We start from the raw sequence: 15,831 nt of genomic DNA on the forward strand, positions 1-15,831 counted from the left end.
TATAAGCCAGTATCTCCCAAGGATCTACCCTTAGTTCCTTTCTGCTTTCTTGTAATATTACCACTATAAATTAAGGCCTATAAGCCTGCCACATCTCTGCATAAAACACTCCTGTCCCCGATATTAACATGGCTGCCTTTTGTATGTCATTTAGATCTGAGCTCAATTGCCAAAGCTTCAGAAAGATCTAGCCGCCCAATCTAAGAAGCATTGCCTTGTCATAGCAATCAACTTTTATCTTATTACTCTGTTTATATTTTTTCAAATTATTTATCACTATATAATATCATTTTGTTAATTTATCTGTTCCTTTATATGTCTCTTTCTTTCCACTAAAATTTAGGGGCTTTGTCAGTAATTAGTTAGTACAGTGCCTGGCACATAAGAAGCACTAGATTACTATTTGTCAAATAAATGAATGAATGTTATCTCTTCCAGTAGAGTTTAAACCACTATTTCTCTGTAAATAACCTAAGAAACACCTGAGCTCTCTTCCAAAGTGCTGATTGGTGTTTCTAGCTGTCTCTCACATACCTCCAACTGGAAACCCTGACAGCAGCTCTAATTCAACATCATAAAACCACTCTCTTTTCCAAACTTGCTCTTCTGACTTTCTCTGTTTCCGGTGATGGCATTCTCCATCTCCCTATCACTAGGCTCAACACTTTCCCTTTCTTTCCCTTTTGCCTACTCAAAGAACTCTACTAACCATAACTCTTCCACCTGTTTATTCCTTTCATCTCTTTGTCCATGGTCATTACCCTGACTAATTTAGCTTCTCACTCTTTTTAATTTAAAGTATTATAATGACCTTGTAACTGAACTTCCTGCCCCCAGCTGAAAACTCACTTTACTTGTTGAAGCCCACAAGTTCTTCAAAGCATATCTCAAATGTCAGCTCTCTCATGAATTCTTTCAAAATGTTTCTTGTTGAAAATGTTCTCTTGACTCTCCATGGTTCTTTTATGATAGTTTTCTCATGATTCATCAGAATTGACCTTGATTAAAATTACTTCTGCGCTCCTTACCACCAAAGTAGTTAATAAGCATCTTAAAATCTGGGTTTTGTCTGTGGGTGGGTTTTTGTTTTGTTTTTGGCCTTTTAATTTATTTAACGAGGGAGGTGGAAGGCACTCTTATTCATCATTGTGTGCCTAGGACAGTGACCTATAAGTAGCAGGCAAAACAATGTCTGAGGAGTTTGATTGCGTCGCTAAGTTCTTACTCACCTGTTCTTGTTGCTGCTTGGCCAGCTCCATTTGCTGACGCTGTTTCTCAATCTGAGAGGCAGCTAGTTTCTTCTGCTCATCGTGGGCAGCCAACAGCTGCTCTCGTAGGCTGGTCAGCTGGTTGATCATGCCCATGAGTTGCCTTTCTTTCTCAGCTAAGCTCTCGGGAGTCCCTACAAATCACATGGCAATAAAACAGACAAAATGCATGAGAAAAAGTAATGATTTCAATGAAGATGGCTCTGTTGCATACAGAGCTAGTCCAAATATAAAGTTCAATAAACACAAAAACACTACCTACCTTGTTTTACATTTTCACGCAACAGTAAAAAGTGATGGCAATTTGCCCATTACAAAATACCACAATGAACCTGGCTCTCTGGCACAATAGATAGCACATTGGGCTTCTAACAAAATACCAGAATGACCAAACATTTTGAATGTTTTTACATTTATGACCAGTAATAATCTATAGTTTTTTTAACTTTTACTTTATAAGTAAATTTTTTTAAAATGTTGGCTGACCGTCTAGTTTTTAATGTTCTATGCTAGGGCCTGCTGGAAATAAAAAGATGTCCAAAGTACAGTTCTTGGCCTTAAGTACCATAGTTTTTCATATAATTAAAGAGGGAAGACAAAGACATAAAAAACTAACAGCCACAGTTATTAAGAGTTCAAAGCATTCATATTAGTGATATGATTCTCCCTTTCTTTAAAAAAAGTTAAAGATTCAGAACTAAGAAATTCTATGTTAAAAAAGAGCAAACATCTATTTAGATAATCAAGATTTAGACTGTATTCCCCATATGCCAATTCAGAGTCTATCTTCAAAAATAAAATATAGTTAACTGAGCAAATACTTAAGTTTGAGAACACAAATACAGCAATCGTGAGATAATGTGGTTGGCAAATTAGCATCACATTATGGTCATGCAAGGTAATACATAAATCCAAGATTTGGAGAAGTCATGGTAATCATTTAAAATACATATTACACTCAAGATATTTAAAACACGCCAAGGAATCTTATTAAGTTAAAATGCATATTTAATATAAGGGAAATGTGTGCGGTTCACTGTAACAGAAACAGTATCACGTTTAATTGTTCTTTTAGAACTCACAAGATAGACAAGGCCCCTGTGATAAAGTACTACCAGTAGGAAAGAACACCCTCTTTAATTACAATTTTCACTTTAAACATAAGACACTATGCACTGGCTTACTACTGCATTTGCCACCTGTATACATGTATAGATAGAAGGATCTGTTATAACTCAGTCACCCTTCTTAACCCTACCAGTTTAGGCTGAAATGGTTTGTTCTATTTGAGGAAGTAGCAGCTATAGTTAGTAGCTTATAATTTTTATATGCCCTTTTGGAATAGAAAGAAGGGTTCTAACGTATTTTACACATAGCCTAGAGAACAAATATTCAGAAAAGAAAATGTATGAGTAAGGCAGTAACCATCTCTTATGCTCTTTCTTATTATCAATGCCTATCCTTCTTCAAGGCAGGTGGTCAATAATGTGTTGCTAATACTTTATTATATCTCAGAGATTTGGATTCCATCAGAATGAATGAACGTTAACTCTATGAATAGTCACATGACTATTATATTCTAATATTAAATAATATAAATATATCCTGTGAAGATTTATTTAATGAAAATATTCATATGCTAGCAAGATAAAGATCTTCCTACATTGTTAATACAGAAGTAGGCCGGGCGCGGTGGCTCAAGCCTGTAATCCCAGCACTTTGGGAGGCCAAGACGGGCGGATCACGAGGTCAGAAGATTGAGACCATCCTGGCTAACACAGTGAAACCCTGTCTCTACTAAAAAATATATAAAAAAACTAGCCAGGCGAGGTGGCAGGTGCCTGTAGTCCCAGCTACTTGGGAGGCTGAGGCAGGAGAATGGCATAAACCCGGGAGGCGGAGCTTGCAGTGAGCTGAGATCCGGCCACTGCACTCCAGCCTGGGCGACAGAGCGAGACTCCGTCTCAAAAAAAAAAAAAAATAGAGAAGTAAATTTCTAACACATTTCAAGGAATAAACACTAGGAATAGCAATACACATCATGTCTTAGAATGCGCATAACCTACAAAGGATAATTCTGCTTTTAGAAATCTAGCCCAAGGCTGGGTGCAGGAGCTCAGGCCTATAATTCCAACGTTTTGGGAGGCCCAGGCAGGAGGATCACTTGAGGCCAAGAGTTCAAGACCAGCGTGGACAACATAGCAAGACTCCATCTCTACAAAATTTTTCTAAAAAATTAGATGAGCGTGGTGGTGTGCACTTGTAATCCTAGCTACTTGGGAGGCTGAGATGGGAGGATCACGTGAATCCAGGAATTTGAGGTTGCAGTGAGATACACTGCATAAAAAAAAAAAATTCTAGTCCAAAAATATCTTAAGAAATGTGGGTTAAATACTAATTATTTTATTTTATTTTATTTTATTTATTTTTTTGAGACGGAGTCTCGCTCTGTCGCCCAGGCTGGAGTGCGGTGGCCGGATCTCTGCTCACTGCAAGCTCCGCCTCCCGGGTTTACGCCATTCTCCTGCCTCAGCTTCCCAAGTAGCTGGGACTACAGGCGCTCGCCACCTCGCCTGGCTAGTTTTTTGTATTTTTAGTAGAGACAGGGTTTCACCGTGTTAGCCAGGATGGTCTCGATCTCCTGACCTCGTGATCCGCCCGTCTCGGCCTCCCAAAGTGCTGGGATTACAGGCTTGAGCCACCGCGCCCGGCCTAATACTAATTATTTTAAATGAAATTCTAGAAACAACCTAAATGTCAAAGAAGAATAATCAAATAATTATGGGTCATCCATGGTAAAGTATTTTGCAACCATAAAAAATTATTTTTGAAGAAAATTTAATGATGTGGGATCTAGTTTATGATATAAAGCTAGGTTTAAAAGCAGTTGGAGAGAAATGAAACGTGTATAGTCACTCAATGCATGCACATGTCTATGTTTAAGATATGAAAGCAAATTTAGCTACATATTAATAGTAGCTATTTCTAAGTGGTGGAATTATAGTTCATTTTAATTTTTTTATTCTTTTTTTTTTTTTTGAGATAGAGTCTTCTTCTGTCACTCAGGCTGGAGTACAGTGGCGCAATCTCGGCTCACTGCAACCTCCGCCTCCGGGGTCAAGCAATTCTCCCACCTCAGCCTCTCGAGTAGCTGGGATTACAGGCGCACACCACAATGCCTGGCTAATTTTTTTGTATTTTTAGTAGAGACGGGATTTCACCATGCTGGCCAGGCTGATCTTGAACTCCTGACCCTGTGATCCACCCGCCTTGGTCTCTCAAAGTGCTGGGATTCATATTTTTGTATTTAGAAATTTTTCCACAATGGTTATCATTACATTACTTCCATACTCAGAAAAAACTTATTTCACCTCAACATGCGGAAGTATAATTTAAAAGCTTAAGCAAATCAGCACATACTCAACACCTACAGTTGGTCCTGTACAACCCACTTAAGTTAGCCCTCTGCATAGGTGGGTTTCACATTCCATGAATACTGTATTTTGGATCTGTGTTTGGCTGGGAAAAAAATCCACATACAGGTGGACCTGGACCTGTGGCATTGTAGCCTGTGCTGCTCAAGGGTCAACTGTATATATTTGGTGATGAGAATTAACAAATATCATTTTGTCATTAAGTGTGTGAAAGATTAACAAAATTATTTGTTTATTTGTTTTCACTTAGTCATAAAGACATAAATAAGATTTCAAATTTAAAACAAAATTTCTAATTTTATAGTCCATATTCATATCAAACTTTTTGAACCTTCAGCCCATCTTGCTGCATCTTAAGCATTCTCACACGACTTCCTAGACACGATTTCATTCCATTTCAACTCCTACTTAACTAACTTTTCTTCTCAATCTTTTTCACTGACTCCTCTGTTGCCACCCATAAATGCCCATATCCTCCCCAGTCCAGTCCCATTCTTTACCTTTTCTGGCCTTGAAGTAACATACTTCAACCTCTAAGCACTATATTTCAACAATGCGTAGCATACTTTAACCTCTTGAGTTCTAAAATACATAGTTTCATAGTCAATGAAATAATAAGGTACGTGCCAACCCTAAGATTGTCCACCAGTCCTATTAGCTTATTTTTAGATGCAGAATGGGGTATCTCTGAGGGTGTATCTCAGTCATAAAATTCAACATGCATAAAGTGAAAGTCACCATTTTCCTGTAATTTTAAAGCATTATCACCAATCAGCATTCTAAAATATTAATGTCTTCAATTTCCTTCTCAACTACCCATCCCTGCATTGATATTAATCAATCACAGTAATTTTTCCTCAACATAGGTTTGTTTTCCCTTTAATTAAAATTGTATGTTTCAATATTATTATGTTCATATTAGTAAATAATGATGATAAATGTGTATAGTAAAAGATCTGCTCCCAACACTGCCCCTTCAAAGGTAACCACTATTATTAATTTTTGTGTGTATTATCCTCGATAACACAGATTTAAGCATATACAATAATATTTCTGTATTAGTTTGCCAGGGCTGCCGTAACAAAGTACCACAGACTGCATAGTTTAAAAGACAGAAATTGCCTTACAGTTCTGGATGCTAGAAGTCTAAGATTAAGTTGTCAGCAGGGTTGATCTGTTCCAGGCCCCCTTCGTTGGCTTGTAGATGTCTGTCTTCTCCATATGTGTTCACATCATCTCGATCTGTACATACCCATGTCCAAATTTCCTCTTCTTACAAGGATACCAGTCATCTTGGGTTAGGACCCACCATAATAATAATTCCCTTTGTAAAGATCCTATCTCCAAATATGTTCATATTCTGATGTTCTAGGCATGAGGACTTCAACATATGAATTAGGGTTGGTGGGTAGGGGAAGGTGGATAGTTCAACCCATAAGAATGCCTTTTAAGCAAGTGATAACATAAACACTGTTGTACTGACTTAGAGAGAGCTCTTGTTCCAGCCTCCCTTCTCTATCTTCACTGCCATTTTTGTCAACTTTTTTCACGAATTTTTGTAGCAAATTTTTAAAATAGAACTTTTAAAATAGAACTTCCTGCCATCAATTGATCTCTGTACAAATCTATGCTCTAAAACTGGTACCAAAATTACCTTCCTAGATAACAAAGTCATGTCATGTCAAAGTCTAGTCCTGTCACTTCCCCTGTTTAAAGACCTCCAATTGCTCCCAATTGGCTTCAGAAAAAATTGTCAAGTCATTTTTATGAATTAATGAGGTCCTTCAAAGTATTACCTAATCTTCCCACTTCCTCTGTGCATCCTAAATTCTAGCCACACTGAATGTTCTAACATTACCCCACCACCAACACTCTGAGCATTTGCAAATGCCATCCTTAACAAGTGCCTTGCCTGGGCCAGTCTCTCCCTAAACATTCATTCTTCGTGTTCCAGCTCATGCATCTTGTTTTTTGTGGCTCTTTTCCTGATTTCCATGGATAACAGTTGTTCTCTTCTTTGGGAATCTACACAGCATATGTGTAGATCTTTATTATAGTATTGAATCGTTGCATTGTATTATCTTATGTTCACATTTTTCTCCCAAAATCAGGAGAGGTAGCTGCATTAGCAGCAACTGTAAATGATGGACTTTTCTATCCTCATTACCTACTATAGGTAATGGCAAATAGCATATGTATTGCATATAGCAAATCATCTAACACTGTTTAATGAACGACATAAAGAATAAAGCCTCTTCCCTTTAAACCATTCTCAAATTTAAACATGCATAGGAATTCTAGTTTTGGCTTAAGAGAGTTGAGCCAAAAAAATAAGCTTTTGCAAAAGAAATCTTCCCCATTTTTACGAAAGTACTAAACTGAGATGAAGAAGTCCATCCCACGGCTTCATCTCTAAATTATCATGTTCTTCATGGTCATCCCCAAGTGTTCAGAGAGGACTTAGTAAGTGGTCTGTGAACAACGGAGAAAGTAGCAAGAGTCACAAGACATCCTTGACTTTAAAAAATTGAAAGGAATATTAACTAGATCCTTGGAATACTCCAGAGGTCTCTCACCAAAAAGGAGCTACTCTTTATTCACCTACATTCAGGTTTTTAAGAGTCATAACTTATATATGTGTGTGTCTATATAGTGTATAACCCTATGGAGGCACAGTCATGTATATATGAACTTGTTCCATCTGAGTCAGATAGCTAATGCCATGAGTTCACTTGTGTGTGACTGATAGTAATTTATTTTCATGTTTCAGTTATTTGCATTCTTGTATGTTTTTAATCTATGCTAGTCCTGCTCCAGTCCCCTTCGAATGAAAGGTAACTGAAGTAAGACACAAAAATATTGTTTCAGTCTTCCTGCTGCCTAAAAACTGCAGGCATGGCAGTCATTTATACTTCTGTATTCCACAGAAGCAGCACATGTCAGATTCCTTAATATAATGAGACAAAGTCATGAGGGAAAGGAACCAGCTTCAGTCATCGCCAGCTCAGCAAAAGACATCATGATCTCATATGGTTTGGCTGTGTCCCCACCCAAATCTCATCTTGAATTTAGCTACCACAATTCCCATGTGTTGTAGGTGAGACCTGGTGGGAGGTAATTTAATCATGGGGGTGGGTCTTTTCCAGGCTATTCTCATGATAGTGAATAAGTCGCACAAGATTTGATGATTTTATAAAGGGGAGTTTCCCTGCACTAGTTCTCGTCTCTAGTCTGCCACCATGTTTAGTGCCTTTCACTTTCCGCCATGACTGTGAGGCCTCCACAGCCATGTGGAACTGTAAGTCCATTAAATCTCTTTCTTTTGCAAATTGCCCAGTCACGGGTATGTCTTTATCAGCAGTGTGAAAATGGACTAATACACCATCCATACATTGCTTGGTCAAAATCCAGGTGCTCATTTTTTAGTCTACTTCATCTTCCCTACATAATTCATTGGAAATTTATCAACCCTAGAACATATTATAAATTAGTCTCTATATCTCGTTTCCACTATTACTCCTTAATCCAGGCCACTATCATCTCTTGTCTGTACTACAACAATTGCTTTCTAGCCATTGTCTCTATTTCTACTTGTTTCCTTACTAAAATCCATTCTCCAAACAAACGTTCATAGTTATCTGCTGGTAAATCAAGTCATGTCACATGTCTGTATAAAACTGTTTCAAAACTTTATTCTGCACATGGAATAAAATGCAAACTCCTACCCTTACGAAGCCCAGAATGGTGTGTCCCTTGCCTTCTTCCCTGGCATCATCTCTTCCTATTTTCTCTTTTGTCAATATGATTCTTTGAGTTCCTCTAATACCAATATGCAAACTTGCTCCCACCATAGGACCTTTCAATGTTAACTGTTACTCTCAGAAAACTCTTCCCCCAGATCCTGGTTTCTCAACCTCAGCACAGTTGACATTTAGGCCAGACAATTTTCATAGGGAGTTGTCTTGCCTCTATCTTCTAGATGCAGGTGGGACCCTCACTCCTAGTTATAATGCCCCAGAATGTCTCCAGACATTGTCAAATTTCCCCTGGTGGAGCAAAATCACCCTCTTTAAGTGACTGGCTTTTTTCTTTACTTCATTCAGCATATGTTCACAGGGCAGCTCCCATGTGCCTCATACTGTTTTTAAGTGTTGAGGATACTACGAGTACAAGCCAGAAAAGAATGCATGCCTTCAGATAGCTTAAATTTAAATGAAAAAGATAACAACAAAACAAATACAATCAAATTTATCCAAGGTAATAACTTAAAGGCCAGCTCCTCGGAGGGCCTTCGCGGACCACTGGAATTATAAAAGCAATCATAACTTACTTTCTATCACATCACCCAATTTTTATACTATAGTACTTAGCATTATATGTTATATTCTTATTGATATAGTTATTTATTTATTGTATCTCCCAGTAGAGTATAAGCTTTATGATAACAGGATACTATTATAATTTGTTTTGCTCAACATTGTATTTCTAGCATCTACAGAATAATGTCTAACACATAGTGGATACCTTTATACAGATTTATGACCACTTGTTGAATGAATAAAATAAATAAACTTAAGAACAAAGAAAAGTCCTTGGTTAGCTGATACTGTACAATTTTATGCACAAGAATAACCTTCATCAGGGTTGAATTAAACATGATCTCAAAAACATAGAAATAAGAAAAAATACACAAAAATTACTATTTCCCCAATATTGTTTTACTCCACCCAAATGAAATAGATAAATGGCTTGAAATCAAATCATCAAAATCAAAGTAAACCATTGGGAACTATTGTCCAAATAAAGGAAAAGTGAAAGTAAACTCACTTTAGAAAAAAATGTCCTAGAAGTTTAGAGCTAAAAGTAAACTAATTACGTTTCTTCCTTCAAAAAACTTACCAAAAATTTAATTCTTTGTTTCAAAGTGAAAATCTTTGCAAAGGTGTTTTGTTTGTTTTATTATTCGCGTTTGTCAGACTACTAGTGTTACAATTTGAATAAGACTTTACTTGGTTTAATTTTTTTATGGAAATGTCACTTTCAACTGGTATTCCACTTGAAACATCTAAAAATCATTCATTGTGTTGCCTTTTAATATTCTGCCTGATGAAGAACTACTACTAAGCTATAAGCTCTAGGAGGGCAGGAATCTGTCTACTAAATACTAATGGTATTTGCTACCATTATATCTCCAGAGCTACCACATGGCAAGACAGACAACAGCCTTTGTGGAATAAACTGAAAATAAAATGAATAAAAACTAAGTTAGTCTAAATGTATAAGGGAAGCTTCTTTCAGCAGCATTCTTATCCAGTGAAAGAGAAAAGGCAGACCTCCCCTCATCAAAAAGGCTAAATAAAAATGGCACTATTACAGCTCATGAAACGAGTATTTGTTGTTAGGTTATCCTACCTTCAAACATCTATTAATTGGTTCTTTACATTAAGAAAGAATTTAATCAGACTTTGATAAAATTTAGCTACATATTCTTTACTGCAATATAGATATCCTTCAGAAGTGGGAATCAATTAAAATTATGTAAGGAATACTATAGTTTATTACATGACTGAGTATACATTAATTGACATCTTGTACCCTGTTCATACTATAAGTATTCTTACCTTTTTAAATATGTTTCTGATTTATTTTGACAAGATAGTGTTGTTTTTGCTTCAGTCTCCTAAAATCCAAGCCTTGGCTTGGATTTAAATAGATCGAATGTGGAAAACTTTCCATTTTAAGGGTGACACCATCAGAGTGAATAAAATAATTAACAAGTAGCTATAGTCTTCACTACTGTTGCCCCGTGGTGAATGTTTTGTTTCTGGAACATTATGAAAGAGATGCACGCATTATAATTTCTATAGTGAGTGAAAGGGTTATTCTTGTTACCTTTTTAAAAAAGTATTGCTCTGTAAAACATCTTATTAAAAAATGTTGCCTTTTAATGGAGACTGTAATTTTAGGAACTTTTTCCAAGACTATTCCATCCACTTACTTATTGTACTTGAAACATAAATCCATTATTTTAAAATATCACATTAAATCTGCTGCATTTGGAATGTAGTCAAAAATAGTTATCCCAAAACATGGCATTTTTTGCTTGTCATTCATTCCTCAAATATGCACTACATTCCAAACTTTGAGCCAACAGAATATTAGGTAGTCTACAAGGGACTGGTCAATATGTAAACAGGGAACAATACAAAACTGAGTGTGTGTGTGCTAGGGGCAGATCTGAGGACAGAGTATCTTGGAGGCAAATTATAGAAGTTCTTCATCCAGGTTTGGTAGGTCTCTCTAGTTTTAAAGGATTCTAGAGATCACCCAGTCAAACTCTGTTGAAGACAGACCGCTAAGCGTTACATAAAACACACAGGCCTTAAAGGCAGGGAGAAGTTAAGTTCAAATTTTGACTCTGCCACAACTAGAGTATGTGGTGTTTGACGATTAGTTTCTGAGTCTCAATTTCTTCATATGTAAAATTAGAATTAAATGATGATGTCACAATAATTGTGTAAGAAAGATGTTTACACAGTGCCTGTAAGAAGATGTTCACTAAGTAGCAGGCAATAAATCATAATTGGCAACTTTTCAAAAATGAGTAGATGAGGAAATGAACCAAAAGTGGTAGCCCAATTGCCACAAGTGCTTGGAAGAATCAGCCCACATAACATCAAATCACTGTGGCTACACCATGCGTTCCTAGTAAATTTTACTACAAAACAGGAAAAGGTTTTAGGTTAACTGCATTACCCAATAGTCTGGAGAGTATTTAAACAAGCTTTGGAATTCATATCTACAAGAAAACAAATAATGTGCTTATAATTATTTTAATTTTAGAATCTTTATGCTTCTCAAACAAGCGATTTTTTTTTAAATGAATGAATGCATTTTTAAATGAGAAACATGTTGAGGAGAGTATTTTTTCCAATACAAAACCCAGATTAAATATGTAAGAGTTTAATATTTGATTAACTGTATGTTTAAAACACACATTATTAAGTACTTTAAAAAGTACAAAATATATAAAACTTCCTAATTGTGAACTGGTCTATCAATATACAGATCAATTGAGATACAGTGACCTATCCTTTTCTTCCAATCACTAGCTGTAATTACACACTGGCATGAGGACACTGGCATCATGAGACAGAGCAAGTCACTGGTTTATAGAAAATGTAGTCACTCTTTGCTTTTATAGACATTGCCAAACTTATTTTGAAAACTTATATTCTACGCGCCAGCAGTCTTTCTTTAGTTCTTGTGAAATAGTTTTTATAAAAAGTGAAAACATTACTCATAAGCAACTACAGAGGAACTATAAAACAAGCTTTAGTAGATTAAAAACATTAAACATTTACTTTATTTAGAAGTAAATGACTACATGTTGTGTACCTTCCTTATGGCTGACTCTTGTATTGAACAAATTCCAGATCCAACAGTTCTCTCAGAAAATAATCAACATTTCCAACCCCTTTGTAAAAATGTGCAGATATATATGTTTTAGGTTAATGCACAAATGTAATAATCACAAGATTACTATTCGCAAACCACATGATTCTTAAATCTGTACTGGATTTTAAAAGAACATGTTTGAAACAACTTTAGAGGTGTTATAAATCCTTACATATTGAAATGCTGAAATATTAGTTTCCATGTTTTAAATTTATAAAACTTATAGGATCCCTTACTAGATTTTTTACCTAGGATCTGATTCCTATTCTAAGCCTACTTTTTTCAAATCATCTAATGTTATTTAGACATAATTATCCCTTTCAAGCCACTGACTGACTCTATATATCTTCTATCTCAAACATTTACATGCCACCTAAAAGATTATCTACTTTAATCCACACACTGAATCTACATTGCATATGTCTTTAATTCATGAGCTCTGAAAGGCTATAGTATTGCTGAATGGATTATCTCCTTGAATCCCTTATTGGCAGTTCTAGAGGTGTTTGGTGTTTGCCTTTATAGCCCTTCTTCTAGAATACACAAAATTATAGCCTTGCAAAAGAACCATTTGTTGAATTATATCAAATGCCCCTGGCACTTTTGTTAAAAACAGATCCAACAGTTTGTGGGCCTGAATTAATGCACTGTGACCAGGGTCAGAAGAATCCATCAGAGATTCTGAGGGGAAACAAACCAGGCTCTAAAAAATTCTTGAAATAAGGCAGGTAGAGAAACTGGTCTAGAATTTTTTAAAGTGACTTGGCCAGAGAACCTCCCATACACAGCTCTGCGTTTATCAAGATAAAAACAATTGAGAGTATTTTGCATGCAGATATTTGTGTTATAATTCTACAAATAAATATTAAGTCAGCAAAATACAGATTTTGCAATTACTTTGTTGAAAAACAAATGATCTGCTTAGATTAGTTAAAGCCAACGTGGATCCCCAGATACTAACCTCAAGTGAGGTACCAATGCAATGACCTTCAGTGTAATGGAATTTCATGCTAGCTGAAACTGTGTGTGACTATTGGTTGCCAACTGGAGTACAGGCATTGTTTCTCCCTCTGCACTCAACAACTATGAGACTCTAAAGTATATTTCTTCACCTTTCACATTACTGTTACTCAGTGCTTCTGCTATAGATAAGGGCAAAAGTCTCTGTAAACTGACCAGTTATACTGTGTCGCTGACAAGTAAAGAAAAAACAAATAATTCCTTTGGGCAGCTAATCATTTATAGCATATATTGACTGCTGTTGGCAGAACTTTTCAGTCAAACTGTTTTGTTCTGCAAAACCAGATCGAGTGTCCTTTTCATGTGTTTGCTAGAGGATTGTTTCTAATTTAACTTTAAAACCTAATTCACATTTCCAAAGTACCAGAGCATAAAATGGCATAAATTCTAGCAGGTAAAATAATCTAACAGGAAAAATAACTTTATGCTCTTAGAAGTAGGTGACCTTTACTAACTCACATTGTTTCTTGAAAAATGAGATTGACTTTAAGTGGGCATGACAACTATTTATTGATAGCTAAACCCTCCAAATCAAATGCTATTCATTTTTCCTATTTTAAAAAGTCTCTCATTCTTACTTTTTGAATATTAATAGTAAGAAACACCTCTCTAAACCCTTCCAAGCTATGATTGTAATATTTGTCCAAATGCTCTGAAACGAATTCACTGATAGCAATTGAAAACAGCACTTAAAAATAGAGCTCAGTCCTCACTTGGCTATAGTATGAAATATTCAGAAAAGGGAAAAGGGCACACACACACGTACGCACACACTCATTCACTCACACATCTCCTGGAACTAATTAAAAATTAAAAGGAAACTGGCTAATAGAAATGGTGGAAAAAAGTTTCCATGCACACCAAGGCTCTGTGAATACTGCAAAGGCTGGAAACATCCTAACATATGCAAAGGTTCTCTTTAAATACATTATTTTAAATTAACCTTAATAAATAATAATTCAATACATTCATATATTCAGATTTAAAAAAAAATTTTACTTATTCTTCCCTCCCTCAACTAAACAAGTATAGGAGAACATAAGACTTACATCTTTATTTGCCTCAAAAAATTACTTCCAAAACAACTAAGCCATTGTTCTTGTCTGACTTCTGAAGTGGCAGGAAAACTACATTCCTGGGCCCTACATAATTTTTGTGCCTGACCCCCCAAGAACCTTTAAGTCAAATTCACTTACCCCCAGAGGGTAACACACTATTGTATCCTCTCCACTTTCTAACCACCTGTGAACAATGGATAGTAATTGCAACTGTCATGGGCAGTCAGTAGGAAAAGTAACCCAGTGCTGTTTTCCAGATTTACTGCCAAACCTGAGTTGAACACCTAATAACCATGCCCTGAACAGAAGAAAGACCTACAGTTGCTTTTAAAATGCATCAGAAAACAGTGTTTTGAACAGAACCACAGGACAATAACCTAACTTGTACTCTGAATGTGAAGCTTAAAAAACTCAGAATTAAAGACAGAAAACTTCTTTGGTGATTGTACTGTAGCTTCCTAAACTAACCCCCAAGGCAAGCCTGAAAGGGACAACCGAGCTTTCCTCTAAGCTTGTCATCACTGCTGCTGCTGCTTTTAAGTTTGACTTGTGAAGGAAAATGAGGGGGGGGGGGGGAAATGTTTGTCCTCCATTGGAATGAGATCAGAAGGCTTGGAAAAGGCAGTCTTCTCTGCGCTACTGTGAGTTATTACCTAGGTCAGAGGAGAATAAAAAACCTTGGAGAATGCATCCTATGCCTCAGGGGTAAATGGGTTAAAATCCATCAAAATAATATCAAGGACCTGCAGCCTCTGAAGATGAAACTTCTCAGTTCTCCTTAAACTTTGTCTTCAAGCTATTTAAGGCATATCGATTCTCATTCATTTGAATTTGATTCCATTGTAGATTTTGTTTACTGAATTTATTGATTAGCACCAATTCATTTTCTCATCACCCTTTCACGAGTAATCATAGCCTAAATACATGTAATTCCAAATGACTTGCATGAAAAGTGAAATATATAGTAAAACATTTTGCGGAAGTGTTTAGATATCCAGATGTTAATGTCATGTAGGCCAAACGTTTAAGACCGATGCTCTGCCTCTCTCCAGGATACACTGATGGAGTAAAGCCTTAAGAGAGAAAATTGCTTCTCTCATTGGGAAAACACTTGCACAGACACACATATGCAAAAAAGTTATTTATACACATATTTCACATGTATAATAATATAAATCTGGTGATGTTTTAAATATATATTTAGCCTCTACCAAAAATATACACAGTAATATATAACCAATAACTAAATATTTTATACTGAAGACTAAGTATCTTGACTTTCTCAAAATCCTACTGTAGAGCTCAGAATCTTAAGTGTCCTACTAGCAACAAATAGAAAACCATAGATTGCCTACCATGTTTTGAGAAAACATACTTTTAAATTAATTGAAAGGATAATTCGCTTTTATTTTATATGAGGAAATTAAATCTTCTCCCCTTGTTATTAGTAGGAGTTTATTAAGATATGAATAGTTTCACAGAACTTTTCTTAGTTGGATGTAATTGCTGATTCAAATAAAACCAAAACAAATTGTTACCCTGACTGGTACAAAACAACCTTCTATTATGCTCTCCCTATTCATCATTTCTGGT

The 15,831-nt window shown here is 36.0% G+C and overlaps 1 protein-coding gene across 31 annotated transcripts in view; it reads right to left on the reverse strand.

Annotated features, from left to right (window-relative positions):
• The window catches only part of SOX5 (SRY-box transcription factor 5), a 1,031,820-nt gene that overhangs the window by 206,816 nt on the left and 809,173 nt on the right, over nucleotides 1–15,831 (reverse strand). For all 31 annotated transcript variants that reach the window (XM_065523881.2, XM_074006410.1, XM_074006408.1 and 28 more), the window contains one exon: nucleotides 1,230–1,402. In XM_065523881.2, coding sequence (XP_065379953.1) covers nucleotides 1,230–1,402 — 173 coding nt within the window. The remainder of the gene's footprint in view (nucleotides 1–1,229; nucleotides 1,403–15,831) is intronic.

Source organism: Macaca fascicularis, chromosome 11 (genome assembly GCF_037993035.2).
Source record: "Macaca fascicularis isolate 582-1 chromosome 11, T2T-MFA8v1.1".
NCBI classification, from domain to species: Eukaryota; Metazoa; Chordata; class Mammalia; order Primates; family Cercopithecidae; genus Macaca; species Macaca fascicularis.